At 42.2% G+C, this 24,735-nt stretch overlaps 1 protein-coding gene and 1 pseudogene across 1 annotated transcript; both read left to right on the forward strand.

The window, feature by feature from the left end:
- Positions 1-536: 536 nt before the first annotated feature.
- RAB32 (RAB32, member RAS oncogene family) lies at positions 537-21,684 on the forward strand. The gene is made up of 3 exons (XM_053382118.1): positions 537-1,073; positions 18,269-18,546; positions 20,890-21,684. Exons 1-3 carry the CDS (start codon positions 821-823, stop codon positions 21,037-21,039), a joined length of 681 nt encoding a protein of 226 aa, XP_053238093.1. The 5' UTR covers positions 537-820; the 3' UTR covers positions 21,040-21,684.
- Positions 3,057-7,477, forward strand: LOC128410599 (small nuclear ribonucleoprotein F-like; annotated as a pseudogene).
- Positions 21,685-24,735: the final 3,051 nt, after the last annotated feature.

Here is a 24,735-nt window from a genome sequence, read left to right on the forward strand (position 1 = left end):
TGTACAGGGCATATCTTATTGTGACTTATGTCTGATGAAGGCCCGCATTCCTGAACACACTTGAGGACGGAGCATGCTTCCTGAAAAGAACACCCCGCCGACTTCATTCCGCAGTAAGTGTCACAGGATAGTGGCCATCCTGTGGCATCCAAGTGGCCGCGACACAATAATGTGGCCGGGGGACAGGCAGCTTTAAGAGTTGCGTGGTGCAGAAGAGGGAATCCGGTACAGCTTCTCCTGAAGCAGCGCGGCAATCTCCCCCTTCCATGCAGCCATTAAGGGCGCAAGGGCTCTTTTTCGTCTCGCGGCCCTAAGCCCAAGTAGGCTCCCTACTATCTTTAGCGAGACCCTCCCCTCTGTGGAAGAAGATGCCCTGTTGAATTCGGCGGGGCTTAGTCCCATGTCTGCAGGCGTTAGGCCAGCCTAACCAAAACAGGGCAGCAGCGTGAGGGCGAGAGAGCGCCAGCCTCCTTTGCGCCTTACAGCGTCGGGCTGAGAGGCGGGGAGGAGCTGGAGCCGAGGAGGCAGCGGTTGGTGCTCCTCCGCCTGCGCTGCCTCCGCCCCTCCGTGGAGTTTTATAACTTGCCGGGTTTCCGCGTCCTGTGACTCTGGTCAGGTGGTTCCCTCGCTCTCCACAGCCGCCTGCGGGAGGACGCGCCTTCCCACCAGAAAAGACGGAGTTGAACAAAGAAAGTTTGCCGAGCGGCTGCAGCAAAGCTCTAGGAACCTTCCCCTTCTCGCCCGGCTCCCCCTGAGTGTCGCTGGCGGCTGGGGAGCTCCCGGGGCAAGGCGGGCAGGCAGGCGGGCGAGGGGCGCGAGAATGGCGGGGGGAGGCGAGAGAGGCGGCGGCGGCGGCGGCGGCGTTGGCGCGGGGCAGCCGGAGAGCCGGGAGCATCTGTTCAAGGTGCTGGTTATCGGCGAGCTGGGCGTGGGCAAGACGAGCATCATCAAGCGCTACGTGCACCAGCTCTTCTCGCAGCACTACCGGGCCACCATCGGCGTGGACTTCGCCCTGAAAGTGCTCAACTGGGATAGCAGGACCCTGGTCAGGCTGCAGCTGTGGGACATCGCAGGTGAGGAGGCGACAGGCGGCCGATGCCTGCTCTCGTATGGAAAAGGCGCCTTGCATGTGCTCGGAGGCCATCCCTCGTTATGCGGGCTTTATGCGGTCTTGAGTAGAAGCTTGCTTTTGGTTTTGCTTACTTGGATGGAAAGTCAGTGTGATGTAGTGGAGAGAGGGCCGGGCTTGTCCAGGGAAGATGCGAGTTCATATTCCTGCTCACTGGGTGTATCTAGGTCAGCAGTTTCTGTTTCGGCCTTAACTCGCCTTATAGGATGGGCATGATGAATAGGGAAAGTAGAATTCATATATGCCACTCAGAGCTGCTTGGAGGGGGGTTTACCCCAATGGGTCTGCCATTATTTACTTGTTGGGGAGGGGGAAGAGCCACTTTCTGCCTGTCAGTTTTCTAAATGCATATGTTTGTGTTATGTGGAGATAGTTTGATAAAGTTTTTCATGTATGTATCTTACCTATGCTTTTCCATGCACACAAGTTGTAGTCTTTTGTATATACCCACATGCAAGCAGAGGTACTAAGCCTTAATGTGTAAAGTATGTATATGTGTAAACTTTTAAAATATGGGCATAGGTTAAAGGTCTGCATGTGTGACAGCTGTGGAGGTTGTGGGGCTTCGAAGATGTTGCTACTCTTGTGTTGCATTCTGGATTTTCCAGAAGTTATCAGTATCAGCTTAACTTTTTACATTATTCCAGACTTCTGGTGAAGTGTGTTAAAAACTCTAGATTTTGGAAATGAGCGTTATTCTTTATGATTTATGGCAGTTGCTGTGTTGTTCAATAAAAGGTGATACTTCTTGTTTTAGACAAACTTCTAGTAACTGTAAGTTGCAGGGAGCCTTTGATGTGGCATTTTCTTCAGTTGCTTCACTACAAGGATGTAGCCTTGAAAGAGAAGTCTTCCCAGTTTTGCAAAGTTCGTTGTAATAGTCTCTTCGGTTCCTCTTTTCCTTTGCTAGCTCCCAGTTTGCTCTACCTTTTAAGACTACAAACTGTTTTATATAGCAGTGGAATGCAAGAAGGATTTCTTTTTCATCTGCCAAGTTGACAACCTTCCAGTTATGGGATCAGCATTCTCTTCCTAGTACCTGCTCCCTCTCCACAACTGAGTCCAGCAACTATTTATCATAGAGTGGGTCAGTTAGGGGGAAAGCCATTATAACTGCAGTCCCCCCCCCTTAATTTAAAGAAGTAATGTGATTACTGCAAACCTTTTGCTCTTCTGACCTTTTAGTTGGTTGAATTGATGTGATTGCAGAGCAGCTTCGAATTGGGGGTGATGCATAGGCTGATTTGCAATGACATATTTGGATAGGCCAGATTGCATGCATCAGCATTTGAGCTTTGCAAGTGTACTTTAACCTGGGTGGCATCAGGCAAGTTGCTCACCTTCAAATACTAGCCTGTAAAAGTGAATCATAGTGACTAACTTAATAAGGTTGCTAGGACTGTAAAGCAGCCTTTATAGAAACGTACTGTTAAAAACTCCATTCTGATAGTTGATTAAAAATGAAAGATGGCCACTTCTCTTTTGAACGTTTGTGTTACCAAAGCAGTCACTAATATGGGGAGTATTTATATTGGTGTGATTTTTCCAAATCCGCTAGTAGCCTAGAAATGGTCCTTGTTACATATACTTACATTTACACAACCAGTACAATTTAACAGTGCTAACAAGCACCACCTGTAATTTCTCTGTTGCTGTTAGTGCCTAATTTGGGGGCGGGATGGGGGGTGGGTCTGATGATTGATCTCAGATTCATTTGTAATAGCTCAGCAAAGGTTTCTGACATCTAGTTGTTAAAGAGCAGCCGTAAAATGACTTTCCCAGCTAAATTAGGCTGTTGAATGAAACAAGCAAATCAGGAATGGATTTTTGTGTGAAAGAACTATGAACTTGGTACAGTTTGGCATGGAAAAAGAATTCCTGGGCTCAGAATGTGCTCTGAGGGAACTTGTTGATTAATTTTAACAGTATGTCCTTTGCATCTGATTCTGATGGGTAGGTCTTTGTGTTCTTCTAGCAAACAAAAGTACATCCGACAGGCCTGCCCACCCCAGGTGTAATGGTTGAAAAAACAGAACACCAGTGTTCAGTAACATATATATGAGTCTCAACTGACAGCCAAACTGTTGCAAATGTTTGTTTCAGATGCTGGGTTTCATCGAGTTCTATTGAAATTATCTTTTCAAGATGAGGTTACAGATTGATGTTCTGATCTGCAGATATTGGGTGCTTTTGATCTAGTCTTTTATTTTTATTTATTTTAAGGCTGTTCTACAACAATAAATCTAAATAGTGTTTACTGTTTTCCTCGATAGAACAACAGAAAATGACAACCTGTTGGCAGTACTAATGAGACTGATGGTAAAGGACTAAGTTTCAGATATTCCATATCCTAACTTTTCCCAGACAGCGTCAGATATGGGAATAGGCATGACAGGGACAGGGATAAATGAAGTTATGCAGCATCCTATAACTGCCTTCATTCAGCACTCGGCGTAACTTATGCCGGCAGAGTCACTGGTGTAACTGAATTGCACCACATAGGAGTCAGTGGAAGGGAAGCTAGTGAAGGTTTGTGCTGGCCCCCCACCCACCGCAGGTAAAAAACACAAACCTGGCCAGAAGCAGTTAGAATGTGGCTTATGTTGCACCAGAGATACACGGGCATGGTTAGAATTCCTTTGTGACTGTTGTATTTTCATCACATCAGGATGAGAGAATTGGCTAGTTTAAGTCTCTTGTCTAGTTAGTTCTGAAGCACAGTGTGTGAAGAACCAAATTCTGGTCTCCAAAGCTTTGTGTTACTTAATGGTCTGATCTTTCTGTGGTCTGGCACCTTTCAGTTTTCAGCTAATCAGTGCCATGAAATGTACTTGTAATTGGTTGCGCTTCATAAGTTAATGAAGTGCAAGTCAGTAGAGCGAAACATAACAATGCAGAGAATGCAACCTACCTGGCAAGGAGCCTGCTGAACCAGTGTGTTCCTTTTGTCAATCCCCTAGATGTTTTGAAGTGTGTCCAAAACAATTTTGCACTGCACTTTCTACAGAAGTAGTTACCCCAATAATAGAACAATATAAACATTGCAAGATACAAACACAGCGATCACGTGAAGTACTGAAACCATACGTTCTTGGAGAAACTACCAAAATGGAAAAAGCTGAAGTTTTACTAAGGTGGCTGTGTAAGTTCTGATTATTCCTTTTATGAGCAGACAAACTTTCATGCAATGTTAGAAACTCATATATATATATATATATATAAGCTAGGCGCCAAATGGCTCCTCAGACCAGGGTCACAATCACCCAAATGGAATGTCTTGTTCCATTTTTGGGCCAGACGATTTGGAAGTAGTATTTTTCAATACGACTTTTTGGTTCCTGAAATTCATTCTGATTGTGTAGATAAAATATAATGGATAGAATTCTACAGGATGTGTTGCTAGTGCAATGATCCCCAGGCATGTACCTCCAGATGGTGGAGACATCAGGTGCCATCTGTTGCCAAGAAGTGGTCAATAGCCAGGTGCAAAATGTGCCTGGCAACCTTCAAACTCTGCTTCCATGCAAGCAAGTCTCCCTGTCTGCCCATAGAAAGCTTCAAGCCGTTCAACCTATTTGTACTTGCAAGATGCCATTCAAAATCTTGTGACATACAGCCATTACTAATGTAACTTAATTTCAAGTGGATTTATTGTTACATGCTGAATTTTAAGGCCAGGAAATATGTGTGCCCAAATTAGGTTACTGAGGCATCTGAGTTGATGATTGCAACCAGGGAAGCTAAAGCACACATGTCTGACAAGAGCCACTCTGACCCTAGAGTTTCTGAGAGAAACAAGTAGGATCTACAACAAAATATTGTCATTGTGGACTGCTCTACTTCTATTTTCCTGCCAGTGCTTTCTTACAGGATACTCCAATCCATTAGTAAAGAGACCCCTGACCATTAGGTCCAGTCGTGACCGACTCTGGGGTTGCAGCACTCATCTTGCTCTATAGGCCGAGGGAGCCGGCGTACAGCTTCCGGGTCATGTGGCCAGCATGACTAAGCCGCTTCTGGCAAACCAGAGCAGCGCACGGAAACGCCGTTTACCTTCCCGCCAGAGAAGGTTATTTATCTACTTGCACTTTGACATGCTTTCGAACTGCTAGGTTGGCAGGAGCAGGGACCGAGCAACGGGAGCTCACCCCATCACGGGGATTCAAACCGCCGACCTTCTGATCGGCAAGTCCTAGGCTCTGTGGTTTAACTTGGAGTTGCATAAACATACTGATGTTCCCTTTTTTCCCCCTTCACTGACTGCACTTGAACTCCTGATGATGCTTCCCAGCTGAGTTTGCTATAAGAGGAAATAATGAAGGTTAGAAGTAGAGGTTCCAAGAATATTGGGGGGAGGTGTGAATGTTGAGCGTCCCCTGTAATGCGATAAGCCCTTAACTAGGCTCTAATCTTGGTACATGCTAATGTCAGTGTCTCTGTGTATGTACATTACAAAACCTCATGCTAGCACAAGTTGCCCAGGATTTCCTAGTTTACTATTCCAGCATAATTTACGTTGCCATCCGTTTAAAATTGGGAACTAAGTTTTCTATGGGCTCTTATTCCAACGTTTGTTGATTTCAACAACTTTGTTTTTGTTTTTCATGATAGTCGGCAGGAGCCAACTCTTTTAAATGTTAAATCATGAGGGGTTTGGGGTGGGAAGGTGAGGAAAGCATTTAGAAGTAAGTTCCATTAAATTCAGTGTGACTTTCAGTGTAATCCTCAACATGACTACTCAAAAGCAAGCTCAGATCAACTCAGTGGGGTTTACTTGAGGTAACAAATTATAGGATTATGGCAGTGATGGCCAAACTTGGCCCTCCAGCTGTTTGGGGACTACAATTCCCATCATCCCTGACCACTGGTCCTGTTAGCTAGAGATGATGGGAGTTGCAGTCCCAAAACAACTGGAGGGCCAAGTTTGGCCATCACTGCCATAATCCCATTGCAGGGGACGCATACTTGTAAAGGAAATGATGAGTAGTAATGAAGAGCAGGCAGGCTGTGAGAAAGTTATAGTAGGGATATGAGGCTGCTGCTCAACTGTTTGCTAGGCTGAATGTGTGGTGCCTGAACATGGAAGTTGCTTTTCCAAAGAGAGTATCCACCATAGGCTAATGGGAAGTGGTTAAGCAGCTAACAGGAGTGTTTGAGCAACAGAGTTTTTTTAAAATAAAAAGTGCATGGCAGTAGACTTCTCTGAAGTACCATTCTTGATGAAGATAAATGAGACTCTATTTTATTTTACAGTAGTCTCAAATTAAAAATGGTCTTTTTCACTTGAAGAATTCAAAAGGAACAAAGCATCACACTGATAATCTCTTAACCATTCCTCTGACAGCTCACCTAAAAGAATTGTAGACTGCAGTCCTATGTGTGTCTATTCTGCATTACAATAAATTGTCCTTGGTTAGCTACCAGATGAATGTTTCGCAGCAGTAAATATGTTTGGGGTGCATGCAGATAGTAAATGGAAGGGTCACAATGTTCCTACAGATGAGTTCCAGTTGTCAGATGCATTCATAAACTGAACGTGCAAGTTCTTAGTAAAGCTTGCCCTTTAGAAAAAGGGAGTGACGGTCCAGAGTGAGCATGTGATAGTCATTCTCTTTAATTTTTCATATTGTCTGTCTTTGCAGTATTGATGTGTGGCGACAGGCAAAATAATTCTAGGCTTGTTTTGTTTTTTAAAATGAAATGTGGGTATCTGAAGCAAATAGGGAAATGACTCATCTACATAAAATCAAGCTTAAAAACAATCAAAGTTGGTATTTATATCATGTATAAAAACAAATTGTATTTTCAAGTGGAAATGCGTGGCTAACTAGGGGTAGAGAATTTAATTACAGGAATCAAGAGTGAGTTGAGACTGTTTCAATATACATATGATGGCTGCTGATGATGTATAAGACTTGGTACATACTTCCATGCCTTTTCTTTTTAGAGCTTTGGTGGGCGCAAGTGCTGCCCACAAGTAGTTTTTTGTAGCCACCCTTTGGTTGGCTGTGAGTCTGCCTCTCAATCCAAAGCCCTTTCTGAATGGGCTGACTGGGAATCCAGGGATGGTGAAGCTGAAGTGGGGAATGGAATACAAAGGCTACCTCATCTCCATTGATGGTTACAAGAGCATGCAGCTTGCAAATACAGAAGAATATATTGATGGTGCATTATCTGGAAACCTTAGTGAAGTTCTGATAAGGTGTAACAATGTCCTTTATAATAAGGGGTGTGAAAGAAGATGGAGAAATGAGAGAATAACTATTTTTGACTGTGTTAATAAATTTAGCTGTCAGGTTTTGTGTTTTTGTTTTTATATGAGAGACTTGGTGTATAATTGTTTTGGCCATTCTTCAGCGAGTACTGAGTGCAGCCAGTAGGATAAAACTACAGCATTAATTTAGGGCTCATCCACACTTAATTTTTGCCCTGTGCTTTCAAGGCACAAGTCTGTGTTTTAAACCTCTGTATCCAAGCACCTTCCGTCCCACCACCTCTTTCCACAGGAAAACCTGCTCTTTAACATTGAATCGGAATTAATGGAAATTTGGGTTTTCAATGAATTGCCATTTCATCCAATTCAACAGTAAAAAGCTGGTTTTTGTGTGCCTAGAAACCCGGCAGAAAAGAAAGTATGGATAAGCCCTTGGACAGGCATACCAGAACTATTGGGAAAGATACTTGACAGAGCATCAGGCTTGGAATTGATTATGACAGCGTGTGTCCCCCCCCCCCCAAACTAACCCTAAGCACAAATCTTGAAGAAAGCTTTTCCATATTTATCTTTTGCTGGTATTTAGCACCCTGAAGGCTTAACAGGGTAGAGAGGAGAACAGATATACGCTGAAGGTGTAAATCATGAGCCACGCTGATATTTTTGGTTCTGCCTGAAAATTTAAGCCTTCTACAGAGTCATAATAAATTAAATCAAACTTGCAACAGGATATGTCTCTTCTGAACACCAGTAAATTTGTAATTGGCAAGTAAAAAACATGCCTGTGAGTGAGTGGAGGTAGGGAATGTGCATATTCTGGATAGGATTGTATTCCCTCCAAAGATATGGGTATGCAGTCTGAGGAGACTCCTTGATCCATTTTCATCACTGGAAGCCCAAGCAACCTCTGTGTCTAACGAGTGCCTTTTGCCTGTTTCAGCCAGTGCACCAGCAATAACCATTGGCTACTAAAGCCTGGCCACAGTACATTAGCAACCTCAAGACTAGGCTACTGCAAATGAGTTTTGTGTGGGGTCGCCCTTAAGATTGGCTCAGAAGCTGCAATTAGTGCACAATGCAGTGGTTGAGTTGCTAAGTGGGCCATCCTATTGTGCATGCGTAAGCAAACTAAGGCCCGGGGGCCGGATCCGGCCCAATTGCCTTCTAAATCCAGCCCGCCGACAGTCCGGGAACCAACGTTTTTTCACATGAGTAGAATGTGTGCTTTTATTTAAAATGCATCTCTGGGTTGTTTGTGGGGCATAGGAATTCATTCATATATTTTTTTCAAAATATAGTCCGGCCCTCCACAAGGTCTGAGGGACAGTGGGCCCGCCTCCTGCTGAAAAAGTTTGCTGACCCCTGCAAGTATTGCATGTCTATATGACTCCTTCCTTAAAAAAAAATTGCATTAGCTGCCAAGCTAGTCTGAAAATGCTTCATATGCAGGAGCTGTTGCAGGAGAAGTCCTCGCCATGACCCAAGGCAGTGTGAAACTAGGTATATATTTACAAGGGGCTTTAGGCAGTTGTGCCTTGAACAGCAGTCCCGTATCAGAAATCACACATTTTTTAAAAAAATGGTGGAGGAGGGGAGAGAATTGGGACTTGTACTGTGCCTGCTACCGTATTTTTCGCCCCATAAGACGCACCAGCCCATAAGACGCACCTAGTTTTTGGAGGAGGAAAACAAGAAAAAAAATATTTTGAATCCCAGAAGCCAGAACAGCAAGAGGGATCGCTGCGCAGCGAAAGCAGTGATCCCTCTTGCTGTTCCGGCTACTGGGATAGCTGCGCAGCCTGCATTCCCTCCATAACACACACACACATTTCCCCTTACTTTTTAGCAGGGAAAAATTGTGTCTTATAGAGCAAAAAATACGGTAATTGCTGCTTGCTTGCTTGTCTCCTCAATTTTAAAGCAGAATTTTTTGTTTAAAAGTTGGAATAAGCTGCTCTTGGGTGGAGGTGGGTAAACTTGCCACTCATTTGCATACACAACTGTTTTCCCCTATGCTTTATCCTGGAAAGAAGACTTAAACATATAAATAAATAGCCTTTGGAAGACAGATTGGCAGGAGTAGCAGTCCAAAACAGCTAGAGGGTAACATGTTGACAAATGCCGCAATAAGGCATGTTTATTTCCCCTTTTGCAGTAGACTTCCTCCTATGTATGCACTGTGAGTGTTTCAGTATGGCATAGGAATCAGCTTTTCTGGAAAGGCAGGCTCCTCTTGATCCCGGCCCAAGTATGTTACTTGCTTAATACAGGTGGTGGATTGCAAGAGCAGATGACAGTGTCCCAGTTCAGATACAACTGCCACAGAAGGCCTTCCAAAAATGAGTAGTGTGTGGTAATGCAAGACTTAAGCAAAAGTCCCTGAGGTCTTGTGGCTTTAGTTTTGCTCTTGTGGAAAGACATGGTAAAATGTAGAAGTGACTATTCATTCTTTTTATCACATGAGCTAAGTCTTGTGAATGGAGATCCATTAGCCTGCATTTTAAGCTTATTTTCAAGACTCCTGATAAAGCAAGATAATAAGGAAGTGCTGTTTTGTGTAAATGTGTGGTTTCAACTCGATTTTGAATTAGAAATTTGTTTCCTCTAAAGCAGAATAATATGTTCAAGCTTGTGCCAGTGTGCAGGTCTAGGGACTGGGGGTTCAAATAACAGGCTGCCAGAAGTTGATGGCTAACTAGAAAAACAGGAAAAGTTACAGAAAGTAGCTGCAACGCTTGTGTCTACCCACTAACCTTTCCCCAGTTGTTTTAAAAGAGTGTGTCTTGAAGATAACTTTGTCCACTTTTCAAAACGTATAAACAACATCACCAGAGTAGGAGGTAACAAAACAAGTAAACAAAACCCCCAAAGAAAATTATAAAGTTGCAAATTAAAATGGCTAAAAATGAAAAACACAGAAGCAGGATAAAATCCAGATTTAAAAGCAGCAGGATGGAATCACTTGGTATAAATTCTAGGCACTGACATGAAATCAGCTGGGTAAATAAGATAGTCTTGGCGTGACAGTTGAGAGGAATGGTGCCAAGTGGGTCTCTGTATCCAATAATAATATCATGGAGGCCTAAATCTCCACTTGGCCATTAAGGCTTCTGGGTGCCCTTGACAAGTCATTCATGGTAGTGTACCGGTGATAAGTGGACTGAAGATGGTGGAGCATAAAAGTCTTAATCTCAGGGCCATGGGTTTCAGCCCCATGTTGGGCAAAAAGATTCCTGCATTGCAGGAGGTTGAACTAGATGGCCCGTGGTCCCATGATGCCCAGCCACCCTAGGAAGAAGCACCTGTAGCAAAGAACTCAAACATGAGGTCCCTTGCTTCTCTGCAAGGAAGGTGGGAGGCAAGCACTTGCAGTGCAAAATAAGTTACTTCCAGTGCAAGGCTTGCCAGGACATTCGTAGAAGGGCACAGTCTTGACTGTGAGCAGAAGAATCACAAGCCTCCAACTGTAAATCTAAAATGAGAAACACAAGAGACTAGCAAAATTAGACTGGGATATGAGTTTTAAAGCTATGTCAAACGCTTCCCCAAGTCTGCTTAGATTAGGTAGTAGAAGGTGTTGAAAGGATACTGAGGTAGAAGGGATTTCCTTTCAGATATTATTAGCAACATAGTGTGCATGTCTCCGAGTGAAGCTCTTAAATTTAGTTTATGCAGTTTCTTAGATGTCATTTCCAAAACAAGACTCATGGCATTGCAGAGCAGTTAAAATGCACTAAAGTTCAAAACAGTGCAACCCCACCCCCATCCCAACACACTAACACACCAGGGATAACATGAGTGGAGGCCAGGACAGTGGTACCTCTAGTTATGAACTTAATTCATTCTGGAGGTCCGTTCTTAACCTGAAACTGATCTTAACTAGAGGCGTGTTTTCACTAATGGGGCCTCTTGCTGCCGCTGCGCTGCTGACACACGATTTCCATTCTCATCCTGGGGCAAAGTTCTCAACTCGAGGTAACTCTTCCAGGTTAGCGGAGTTTGTAACCTGAAGCATTTGTAACCTGAGGCGTTTGTAACTCGAGGTACCACTGTATGTATGAAATCAGCCCCTTGTATCACATTTTATGCAAATTCCTGACTTGCTTGAATTCAGTTCCCTGGATTCGTGTGTGTGGCTAAGAAAATGGTAGCCTGGAGAGAAGAACAAGCTGCACATGACTCTGGCCCTGAAATTTCTCTGCTAGATACAAATAAGTCAAATAACTTACAGCACATTTTAGCAGTTAGTTCAAGTCTCTTAAAAGGAACCAGGAAGAAGCACGCACCAGAGGTTACAACACCTCCCTCTGTATAAATTGGGTCATTCCTCTAACTGTTTGTGTTACGTCAGAAGATGAATGGCCTTTAAAATTTCATAAGGCAGAAGAGATGATAGAAGTGTGGTATGGCAGGTCTGCCAGTTCAAGAGGTTTCAATGTGTTTAAAACCTGTGATAGTTGTTAGTTGTTGGCAGAGCAGAATAATGTGAGAACTTGCTTCAGCATGGGCTGTAAAATGCCACACAGTATTGTGCAGAGATGTTAGGCTGGCTTTGTAGCCTTGGCTGCTTTCCAGACAAACTTGCGGCAAGCAGATGGGAAAGGAGGGAAGAAATGAGAGAAGAAGGTGCTGTCACACCACTTGCTGTGTTGTAACTGTTTCTCATTGGGGCAGACTATCTTTCAGTTAGGGTCTGGTTCAAACAAGCAGGTAAGTCATGGTGGATTATTATTATTTTTAATTAAATTGAATTTATGTGCCGCCCTATACCTGAGGGTCTCAGGGCAGTTCACAGAATAAAATCAAGATATAAAACCACAAAATACCTAATAAAAATAAAAACAACAACCCAATAGCCCCTCCCCCCCAAAAAACCCCAAAATTTAAAATGGCATAGGATGTAAATCGGATCAACCAAATGCCTGGTTAAAACGGAGTGTTTTTGCCTGGCGCCTAAACGTGTATAATGAAGGCACCAGGTGAACTTCCCTGGAGAGACCATTCCACAGACGGGGAGCCACCTCAGAGAAGGCCTGTTCTCGTGTTGTCACCCTCCGGGCCTCTTGAGGAGGAGGCACACCAAGGAAGGCCTCAGAAGATGATCTCGGGGTCCGGGTATGTTCATATGGAAAGAGGCGGTCCTTGAGGTATTTCAGTCCTGAGCTGTTTAAAACAAAAGGAAATTGTACACTTTACTTGTAGTCAGTGGTGATCAGTTAGGGTTTCCAGTATGCAACTTTGTTTTTGCAAATATAGAAACCTCCATTCATTTCTCCGCACTTGGATTCTGTACATGGAGAACCACTGAACAGGGCTGAAGTGTACACACTGCATGAAGCATTGAAAACCCCTAAGACAAGGCAAGGTGACTGTTGAAACTGGTTTTGAGCAATCATCTCTTCAGAGCTGGCAAGGGCATTATGTCTTCCTTCTGTTAAAGGAAGTGAATTTTCAGTATCCAGAGCTGTTTTAATTTTAGGTCAACTTTTACCCTTAGGATGATGGGAGAAGCAATTAAAAATATATCTAAAACCAACTATAGCCTTTTAAAAAACATACAATGGAACATACATTTCAGGGGGCTAAAACTGATTTGTGACTTCCTAACACACTTCTATACATATACATATAGCCCCATCAAACATTGCTTGGTAGAAGCTCAACTTTACCATGTACCTGCAGCATGGGAAATGTTGGAGAAGTGCCCAAGATGTAAGCAGGATGTGGTTCACCAGAACTTGTAAAAGAAGCATGAATGTTTGGGGAAAGAATAATGAAGGTTCAGAAGGCAACAGTCACAGAAGAGAAGTGAGCTGACATGCATGAAATAGGCATTCAAGACTGAAGGGGTCTCGCCTTGGATGGGGATCTTTTTTTTACTTTTCCAGGTGCAGTAGCAGTAATATGATTCAGCAACTAGAAATAGTGGACCAGTGGTAGGGAACATGTTGCCCTGGATGTTGTTGAACTCTGCTCCCATGAGCTCTAGCCAGCATGACAACGGTCGGGCCTGATAGGAAATAGCAATCCAGCAACTACTGGAGGGCCACAAGTCCACCACCACTGGAGTAGATGGGTGGTCTCATCCTACTTACAAGTCAAACCCTACTATTCCTATTGTGCGCAAGCTAAAGAAACTTTGAGATCCTGACTTTTCAGTTCTGTGCTGTGCTTGGCAGAATACCATGTTAAAGGGTTTCTGACATGTTAAACTTCAAAACTTTTGCCCAGTTCTGAACACCTACAATCTAACAAGGATAAGGGTAAGCTCTTGTTACTATAAATTTTGACAGAATTTTCCTGCACCCTCACCAGTACCTCATTGACTTGTATAAATATCCCTGTTTTCATCCAATTACTGGTCGAAGATGCTAGTTTTATTACCATTGTCCTAGGATTAATTCATGGTAAGTAAGAGCAGATATGGTAGACGTTCTGAAGACTAATTAGGCTTGCACAATGCTGGTGCATGTGCAAGAAAACTTAACATGGAGGCCAAATGGCCAAAATACTGGGAAATTTTGGAACAAGAAGGGTACAGACTGAAATTGCAGAGTTTTGAGAAATTGAAAGATAAAGTGCGAGATTGGCTTCATTATTACCAGATAATGGATGTTTACAATTCAGACAAGAAAGTTGGTTTCCAGGTGGAAAAATCTAGATTAGAAACAGAATTGTTAGAATCCAAAACTAAGATTTTGTCAAAAATGTATAACTTGCTGCTGAAATGGAATACCCAGGATGAGACGGTTAAATCTGTAATGATTAAGTGGGCACAAGACGTTGGACACAATATTATGTTTGCTGACTGGGAACAGTTGTGGACCACCGGGATTAAATTTACGGCATGTAATGCCTTAAGAGAGAATATTATGAAAATGATATATAGGTGGTACATGACCCCAGTCAAGCTTGCAAAAATCTATCATTTGCCCGATAACAAATGTTGGAAATGTAAGGAAAATGAAGGTACATTCTTTCACCTTTGGTGGACGTGCCCCAGGATTAAGGCTTTCTGGGAAATGATATATAATGAATTGAAAAAGGTATTTAAATATACCTTCTTGAAGAAACCAGAGGCCTTTCTCTTGGGCATGGCCGGCCAAGTGGTGCCAAAGAAGGACAGAACTTTTTTTATGTATGCTACAACAGCAGCAAGAATACTCATCGCAAAGTATTGGAAGACGCAAGATCTACCCACTCTGGAAGAATGGCAGATGAAACTGATTGACTGTATGGGATTGGCAGAAATGACGAGCAGAATCCGTGACCAGGGAGAAGAGTCGGCAGAAGAAGATTGGAAAAAATTTAAGGACTATTTACAGAAATATTGTAAAATTAAGGAATGCTGAATGATGTTGGATTGAAATTGAGTGGTTTCTAGCTGGAACATGGATGAAAAAAAGGGTTTGGATAGAAAATAAGGTGATATTATAAGCTGTAATGCTTTAAGTTAAGGATTTGCTGAACAAAGAATTTAAAAGGGAATACAAGAAGGGGAGGTATGAGGAGGTCAGAGAAATATGTTACTGAAAAGATTGTATTATGAACTATATGTCTTTTTTAATTTTTTTGTTTGTTTTTTGTTTGTATAAAAAATTGAAAATCTTAATAAATATCTTTTTTTTAAAAAATGCTGGTGCATGTGCAGAGTTCCAGTTAAAATAAGCTTCTCGGTAACAGTACTTGCTGCTGGAGTTCATGCCCACATGAGTAGTGTTTTAACGGGCACTGTGTGCAATAACTAACTTTGTGAATTGGGAATTCCACTTTTCTCAAACGTGATGTTGCAGAGAATACCAAAGGATTCATGGGGCAAGATGTTTTGTGTGTTTGCCCTTTACTTGATCTAGGGATGGATTAAGGTATATTCTAGAACTGGTGTCAGCTTCACTTTAGCTGATGGACCTAGTTTCAGCAGATTACAGAATGCTGCGTTGTAGCCAGGTATGTGTGACTTCATGGGAAGTTGAAAATTGCACTGATTTTCTGGTGCCGGATCCATCATCTTCAAATGTTTGATCCTAGCACCTGAAATATAGTATTATAATGAGTTTAGTGAGAGGCTTTTATGTCATTAACTTTGCTGGTTAATATTACAACAGTGCCTACATGAACAAATTACAAGATAAAATGTAGAATAATGATCCAATTTTTCATTACTGTGCTGACCCCAGTACCATAGAAACAGCCTCCCCGTGCCCTGTTTAATTCTATTGCAATTTTTAAGATCAGCATGCATAATCCTCTTTTTGACTGTGTGATTTGTCTCTACAAAAGATAAAAGCCTTCCATGCAAGATATCCAAGATAACTTGGATAGTTTATAATTATACAGGTTTTTACAAACTTGGCATATGTGGTCAGAAAGGGCGAAAGGGAGGACTGGTTGATATAGCGTCTTGCATTTTTGCAAAAATCAGTTGATGTGGGGAGGAGGGGAAGAAAACCTTGCATAATAGGAAGTCTTGTGGAGCCCATAACCCAAAATTGCTGCGGCTACTGCCTACCTAAATCGACTCAGTCAAAGCAATTGTCTGACAGTGGAAGAAAGGTGTGTTCTAAGTCCTAGCCCAATGGCTTCGTTAAGCAGCCTGCTCTCAACAGGCCAAAAGCCAATTAAATGCCCACACACACCTTAAGTGGTACTGTAAAAATTCTAAACATAGTAGCCATGTTAGCAGAATTGTTCTGTAAAACACACATGCAGTAGTTGTTCACAGTACTACCCATGAAAAGTTGGTTCATGTTGGGCTGGCCAACCTATCATGTGACAATGTTGGCCCGAAAACAAGAAGCAGAACTAGATGAACCATTGCCCTGATCCAGCAGGCTCTTCTTATGTTTTTAAATTATAGAATTTCATATTGTGGCATAATCAGGAGTCTGAGCTATTCATGGTATGTCAGCTAATTCAGATGCCAACTCTGTCTACCAACAACTTGCCCAACCTTTCTGTCAACATCTTCCGGCCTAACTGTGAGCTATTAATGTTTTAACTGAAGTCCCTGGCACAAATTTGATAATTTTGTGGCGAAGTGGTTAAACTATGGAAGGGAATCCTTGAGCATGGAGATGGATGGACTTTTTTCTGTTGCTAGGTGGGTGGGTGTTGCAGTGGGTGAAGCCAGCAGCATGTGGTTTTGATTGATCGATCCAGAATTTGCTTCAGTTTGCAACATGGCCACCTCTCATTACAATTCCCAGTACCATACAGATCTCATTGGAAGTAAGCCCTATTGGTTTTAATGGGATCCCCTCAAAAAGTCTACAGGGGGTTTTGTACAACATTCCAATACAGCTACTGTTCTGGAGGTTAAGTTAAAGTCATTCCTTTCTGACTTTAGTATGCTATATACAAATACACACACCGACATATATAATCATAGTAAGCAGTTAAGTGGCAGAAGACTAACAATTGTTCCCAGACAGCCAGGGGCAGAGGAACGTGGCATTTCCCTAACCAATACATCCAGGACTAAAAAAACCCAAAAAACCCTGTTTTTATTCTCTTCCTTTCTACGTGAAATGAGGGTGGATGCAGTTAGGAAGTCAGGAAAAACTTAAGAAGAAACAGGAAGGGAAGACCTCTGGCATGGAAGAACAGGGTAGATTCAGTAGGGTGCAGAGGACACACAAAACGATGTCAGGGACTTCAGGTTGGCCACCTTGGCATGTGCTCTGGTGGGATCTTTAAAAACTTGCTCCTCCTTTCTACCTTGTACACAGGGTCATTAGGCAGATGACCTCCAGCACTTGACAAGGGATCTCAATCTCCTGTTCATCGAAAGACGTCCTAGCATTCTTAGTACTTACTCAATGCTTGACCGTTAAGCAACTAGAATTCTTTTAAGTTATTATCAATGTGTAAATGTTGGTTTAATCCCTTGGAAATAGGGTACATGAATTTTGCAATAAAAGGTGCACACCTTCAGCCATGAATGATGGCTTTTGCTTGAACGACTAATCCACTGTTAAGCTGAGTAAAGCTATTGCTTTGGGGATTAGCTTGAAGGTAGATGTGGCCAGGGTGTGTCTGTGTCTCAAGCCTGCTTTGCAACAACAAGGGGTTGGGCCAAAGGTTATCTGAAACCAGAATGGGTCCCCCAACATCTCAGGACATGCACACACCCTGTGCAGACATCCTAGGCTCTAGCAACATAGGAAATGTCTTGCATACAAGCAGAAGAGCTGGATGCATCAGGCCAATGGCCCATCTGGTCCAGCATCCTGTTCTCACAGTGGCCAACTGCATTTATATTAAAAGCCTGAAAATAGAACCTGAGTGTAACAGCACTCCCCACTTGCAATTCGCAGAGTCAAACCACTGGTCTATCTAGTTCAGTATTGCCTACACTGATGGGCAGCCACTCTCCAGGGTTTCAGACAGTGGAAATTCCTAGATCTATATGGAGATGCTGATGACTTTCTGCATGCAACGCGACACTTTCTGCATGCAAAGCACCAACTTATGGCACTTCCTCCAGGCTCTAGTGCATGTCTGTGATGTCCTCTACATATCCCAGACTTCTGCAGGACTCTGTTCACCATAGATGGACAATGTGTTCAGGACCTTGTACAAATTGTATTCTTCACTCTTCCAGTTGACCCTTCCAGAGTGCCTGATCTGTGCTGTGCAGGCCAATGGTGTTTGGCCAGATCAATTGTTTACTGTTGGATTCCCTAAATACTGTAGGGGGCGGGGATCCTCAAAGTCTTGTGCAGGCAGACTTCATTATTTCACTCATCTCTAGCTCTTCTGAGTGCTAGCTCAATTGGACATACATTTTGCCATATTCACATGATCGGCTGCCAGCTGCCACATAACCTGATTATCAGTATTGAACAACCCCTTTTTGCTTTGGCTACTTTAAGAAAACAGTGCCTAGTGCTGCCCTTCATAACATTTGCCCTATTGTCTTTCAGGTCAAGAACGTTTTGGCAACATGACCAGAGTGTACTATAAGGAAGCTGTTGGTGCTTTTGTAGTATTTGATGTCACAAGAGGCTCAACATTTGAGGCAGTTTCCAAGTGGAAACATGACTTGGACAGCAAAGTGCTTCTCCCAAACGGCAGCCCAATCCCTGCAGTTCTAATTGCCAACAAATGTGACCAAAAGAAAGACAGTGGCCAAAATCCTTCTCAGATGGACCAGTTCTGCAAAGAAGGAGGTTTTGCTGGGTGGTTTGAAACCTCTGCAAAGGTAAGAATATTCTTAAACCAGGGTAAGCTTTAAAGCTTATGTGTATGTCAGGGAACTGCCATCGGAGCCTAGAGTGGAGGTAAGGCTCCCTAACGATGCAGGAGAAGGGACCAGCAGGGAGAGAGAAAGAGCTTCCTTTGAGGAAGGAAATAGGAGGGACACCAGGAAGCAAGGGGAGACTGCGGAGGGAGGGCTCCGAGACTCTTCCACAGAGAGCAGCGGGGAGAGCCCAGGACCTCCGTTGGGCACGCCCACTCTGCGCAGGAGACTTCCGCGCAGAGAGGCTAGGCGGAGACTTGGGGTGAAGGAATTTTTATGCTGGAAGAAGTTCAGAAAACGCCCACTGACGGATTCTGCCAGTGACTGACACAGCCATGGAGAAAGGGCTGTCCAGCCAGGGAAAGGTTTAGCCAGGCAACGTTGCCTAGAGCTGCAGCACCCTTTACGCACAAGCAACCCCCAATTCCCTTCACAGTGTACATATGTGAAAAACAAAAGCTGTGCAAAGGCACACTTACAAATTGAATTACAAAAGTTTCTGGCCTAAATAAATGTTTGTTATCTGATTTCTTTCATATATCGGTCTGATTTTGTCTCAGATACAGTTTTGGGGAACAGCTATTATTATTATTATTATTATTATTATTATTATTATTATTATTTCAATTATTATTAGTATGATTACTTTCTTGTGACAAATTCTGTTACAAAAGAGAAAATTTGAATACAGCTCTAAAATATGGCATAATAAATTGGGGAAAAATGTCGCACAATGTGTATTCACTATCACCTTTACCACGGAAGTCAATCTGTGTTTGATCATGTAAGAAGCCAAATGTCCCAGAGCTTATTGCCTATCCTTTCTTAATTTCGATGTGGTTCTTAATTTAGTGTAAATAAATCTTCTTGCCATGTAATTATGTGGTATATGATACTTATTTGTTTTAGTCATATGGACGGTGAAGCATTAAAATCCAGGAAATGAAACTTTAGACCAAACTTTATAGTTAATGGCTGTGCTTTTGATCTAAAGAGCACATCGCCTGAAACAGTAACGGCTTCTAGGGAGCTCAGACACATGTGACTCTTAAAAGAAATGGCAACCCCACTGCTTCTTGCTTTGAGCAAACATTTGAATAACTAGAATCACAACCCATTTCTCATGATAAATGTGTAAGGAAGCAAAGCTCATTGGCAGAACATTTGACTATATGTTCCAATTCAGTTCTGGGTGTTCACTCAATAGTGGTTCTTGAAAGGAAGACGTGTAGCTCAGTAACTACTGTAAGTACCGGTATATCCTTGATGTTTTAAGGGGGCCCAAGTTCTAAGTTTCATGTATCTCTGCTGCCACACATAGCTGACTAATTGGGGCAAAATTGCAGATGGGAGCTAGTATAATTTCATCCTTCTGAAAATCACGCATTCAGGTGCAGATGTTGTCCATCAGTAGCATATTACTTTTGACAAGGAATGGGCATTCAGATCTAAATAGGCACCCACATTCTGCCCCAACTACTTAATTGAACCACACATATGTAGATGCGGAAAAATCTTGCCCCATAGCAATGGTGGGCAATGGAACTGCTTGTACAGCAAGATAGAGAGATGTGAATAAGGCACTAGGAAGTAATCTTGATTAATGTCAAATCTCAACATGTTCACTGTCTGATCCCTGCTTAGCTAGGCTCATGCGGGGGAGAAGCAAGCTCTGGAAATGGTAGTGATGCTGCTACAGGAGTGTATCTGTGCTGCCAAAGCAGGCCAAAAAAAAAAAAAAAGTCAGGAAACTAAATTAAAAGCTTTTTAATGCAGCAGCTTCCATCCACCTGAAGATCATTTTTCTGTGTAGAAAATGAAATTCAACAGGGCACTGGTTTTGCACTGGCCTTAGAAAGGTAAAGTTGCAGACTTTAACCTTAAACCAATTGCATGGAAGCTGAAATAACAGTCATGAAGTGCTTTGCTTGTAAACTTTAGTTCCGAACAGTTTTCATAAATGGTTTGAATCATTGTATCAAAACACCTTTTACACATATACAGCAAGTCTTCAACTTACGCATGGGTTACGTTCAGGGATCGTACCTACAGCCAAAATAGTGTATTGTCAAAACCCATTGAGTGCATTGGTGGATGGGATTGCTGAAGTCTTTCTTTCCTGGATGCCCACCCCCTTTTTGCCCCCTTTTAATTTTTTTTTAGAAAAGATTTGCCGAGCACGTAAAGCTGAATGTGCATTAAGTTGTGGGCTTGTTGTACAAGGCTTGCATGCTGAAGAGGTGGCGTTCTTAGATTCTTCTACACACGAAAGCATTAACTTATCTCCTATGGTTTCCTCCACAGGATAATATCAACATAGATGAAGCTGCTCGGTTCTTGGTAGAAAACATCCTTGCAAATCTCAAAGCCTTTCCTAGTGAAGAGAATGATGTCGGGAGACTAAAACTGGAACCGGGTCCTCTGACAGCAGAAAGCAAACCTCAGTGCTGTTAGTTACATCCAATCTTGCAGTGACACACTATGTCAGAGCAGCGAGATTCCTGCTCCTCATGTTGGACTGCTGCTATGGTGCTTCATCACGACAATCCTAATGGGGAATTGTGTTTTGTAGAGTTGATCACACTGCAGGCGTTTACACACTTTTTTCCTTGTTGGGTAGGACTTCAAATTGCCTTCTACGCTATATCATTGTCTGGTTGTGAACCATTTAGCACAGTTGAAAGCTGCCTCCAATACGAAAAGGCAGTATTTATCCTACAAGGCAAGGGTCAGTATGAGTGACTCAAACCCAATATTTATCTTTCACAGTGCAATTTCAGAACTAGAATAGGAACATCTGTCTATGAATGAAAATGTTCATTTTGATAAGTGCTATTATCGTTTGCTTATATCCCCTTTAATGCATAAAAATCCTGTAGCTGCCCCCTTTTGCTTTTCCCATAATGTCTCCTCCATTCGTCTTGAGCACCAGGGTCACCAAGCCTTTAGGGACACTTGGCACCCAAGAACACTTCATTTCTGAAAAGCACAAGACTGATATTAAGCAATGGTAATCTTAAACTCTATTGCTTGGAAAGTTGGGATAGGAAGATTATGCTGTTTGGAAGGGAGTGATAAGGATAAGTCAGTGCTGTCCCATCTGACTCAGATAATGGAAACAAACATTCCAGTACACTTGCATACATTGCATCTGTGCACAATTAAACTTTTAAGGAAAATCTCCCTTCTTGCACAAGCACAATTCTTTCTGTATGTTCTTATGGTATCTGATGGGTTAAAAATGAATAATGTGCCTGATTAAACTGTCTCAAGAATTTTTAAAAAATGAAATCAGATTGCAACACAGAACTGTCAACTTCGATCTTTTAACTGATAGGTGTACGAGTAGAGACCTCTTCTTAATCATGCTATATTTATAGTACCTGTATTTTTCCACTTTTACTATCCTACACAAGGAGTCACACTTGATTCAAGTCTTGCACAAGAACAATTTGCAAATGTGGAATATATTATTGCTTTTATTACTATTGCTATCTGCTAAAGCTGTGTGTGCAAAAATAAGAAATCTGAAGTATCTGTGCAAAAACTGCCTTATTCTTATGGTGTGTGAAATGGGGTGACTTCTGTAAAATATTTAACGCATTGCATATTACAATCTTAAAACCTGTTAATCCTATTTTGGTTTCTGCACCTTACACCTATATAACATAGCATGCCAGCCACTAGACATCTTGAAGTACTTTTGACCTAATATTTCTGAAGGCTTAAACTGGGTCACATCTATTTATGTGACCAAAGATGTTTTGATATGATTTAAATGCCAGGCAAATATTTTTTATGATGTAAATGCACAAGCCTAGAGTTTTTAGAAGGTATGTTCAGGCACTTTGTCAAGAATCCAAAGAGAGCATCTCATGTTCCTAGACTTCTGTTCTAGGCTTGCACTAATTTTGTTGAATTCCACAAAAGTCAAAGCCCCTTTTAATCCCGAATCCCCTAACCGTTGTGGTTTTCATTTAGTTTTCTAAAATAAATAAAAACATTTGGAATAGATTTTAATACACATGAAGTGCAAACTCAAATGTGAGGTTGAGTAACTCATTGTTTTAAAAAAATCAAAATACGCTTCCTAATGGTAAATGTAATGGTAAAGCATCCTATAGCCACCTTCTGCACCCCAAACTTGCTGCATTGGATGTGGAGGGGGTGGGTAATTGTGTTTACATTAACAGATGTGTGCAAATGAACATGTTTATAAAACCTCATTAGAGATGCAGGCTGCTAGCCTCCAGCACTTCTGAGTAGGGCAATAGACAAGAGACATTCTTTGGGGGCTCATCTTTGCCAGGCTTTCAGTGTTCTGCTTAATATGGCAGTCCTTTGAGCAGAAGTAATCTCTGCTTGTAAGGAAACAATCTTATGCACAGGTCAGCAAGACGGATAACATCACACTACTTGTTGATACTTGTCCAATGTGAGATCAATTTACAAGAAGAAGAAAAAATAGTTTTGTATACTTACTGTGAGTTCATGCTGTCCTTGAGAAAGCATTGCACCACTTTTTCTTAAGAAGGAATTCTCACTTCTGCAGCTTTTTAATTAAACAGTTTAGTTAAATCTTATCTTTCCAGTTACACGTTTTTGAATATTTCTTCCCAAAATCTAAGTGAGAAGTTTACATTGCATTTTGACAGTGGGTGTTTAGAGCTCTGATATCGGCAAGCTCCTCTGATCACTTACAGAATTCTTAGAACATTCAAAAGCTAAACTTCATTGCGGCATATAAAAATAGGCTGAATTCATATCACATGATTTGTGCTATGTAATGGTAAAGCATCCTATAGCCACTAGAAATGTACCAAAGGTGGGGAAAGAGACATCTGCTAGCTTGGTGATAGTAGCAAGGCATTAATTCATGCTTACCAAATATTTATTGGTGTGCCTATTTAACTATTCAAAGCACATTACTGTTGATAGGGGGGTCTTCCATGGATATTGTATTGTTCTAAATGGGAGCAAAGCACTTGCATAAAGGGGCATGGTGGTGCATTTTGGCATAGGGGCCATAGAGTACTCACTGTTGGACCTCAGTCTATCTGTATAGTACAGAATGTGGTGTTAGCTGTAGAACTCAGCTTAATTTAAGAAAACAAACAAACCTTTTGTGCCTCTTAAACTAGCTTAAAGCATGTAGGCAATGCTTGGTGGAGCTCAAAAGCCAGAGGCAGTATTATATGTAATCTCTAGTTTGGGGGGGAAGGGAAGCATTAGTGCCTGCTGTTCTCTGTGAGTAGCAGAAAGAATGTAGTAAAGTAAGTTGTTGATAGCTCCACCTCCTTTCTATATCTTTTAACCTTAGCAGCATAATTGTATAACTTGACTTCCGTGCATGGCTCTTGAGAAGTCACTCTTGTCCAGAGAAGACAAGTCCAACAGCAGTGACCCCCTTTCTCCCTTTGAAGTTCATTCAACTCCTCTCCTATAATTGTCACTCTTAAATTTGAAGGGTAAATGAAATGTGGTTTATTCCCTGGCTTAGTTTCGTGTATTTCTCAAACTGCACAGTGACCTTACTGCTCCCTGATGAGCGACTGAAGGGCTGATGCCTTCCACTGTAGAATATTAAGTTAAAATCCCTACACTATAAGGGCTGGGAAAGATCTCTGCTCTGTGCTTGGACAGCTGCTGCCAGTCAGAGTAAACAGCACTAGGCAAAATGGAATGATGGCCCTGGTGTGTGAAGCCTTTATATTTGGATTTCTAAGCTAATATTCTCCCTTAACAGCCTTGTTGTGAGGTTAATTTTGACATGATTGCCAGGGCTAATGATAGTTACAGTCCCAAGACACCAGAAGGGCCAGGATGGAGTAGGCTGGCCTAATTCGAGGGTTTCCTGAATGATGGACAAGAACCATGTTCTGGCTCCCCCCCCCCCATTTTGCTGTGGTGTGTCCTCTAGTTGAAATGAAGGGTTCTGTAACACTATACATACATGTGTGTACATGTACAATCACTGTTGTTTTTCCTACGTCTGTGTTGTCCACTTGCTCTCCAGGATTAAGAACAATTTCTTCTCTTGGAATAATTTTTCTTCCTGAGAACTAGTTGTCTCAACTTGCTTCTGTGTCCTATTCTTTGTTCCTTTCTTCCTGAGAACTAGTTGTCTCAACTTGCTTCTGTGTCCTATTC

This window comes from Podarcis raffonei, chromosome 3, assembly GCF_027172205.1.
Source record: "Podarcis raffonei isolate rPodRaf1 chromosome 3, rPodRaf1.pri, whole genome shotgun sequence".
NCBI classification, from domain to species: domain Eukaryota; kingdom Metazoa; phylum Chordata; class Lepidosauria; order Squamata; family Lacertidae; genus Podarcis; species Podarcis raffonei.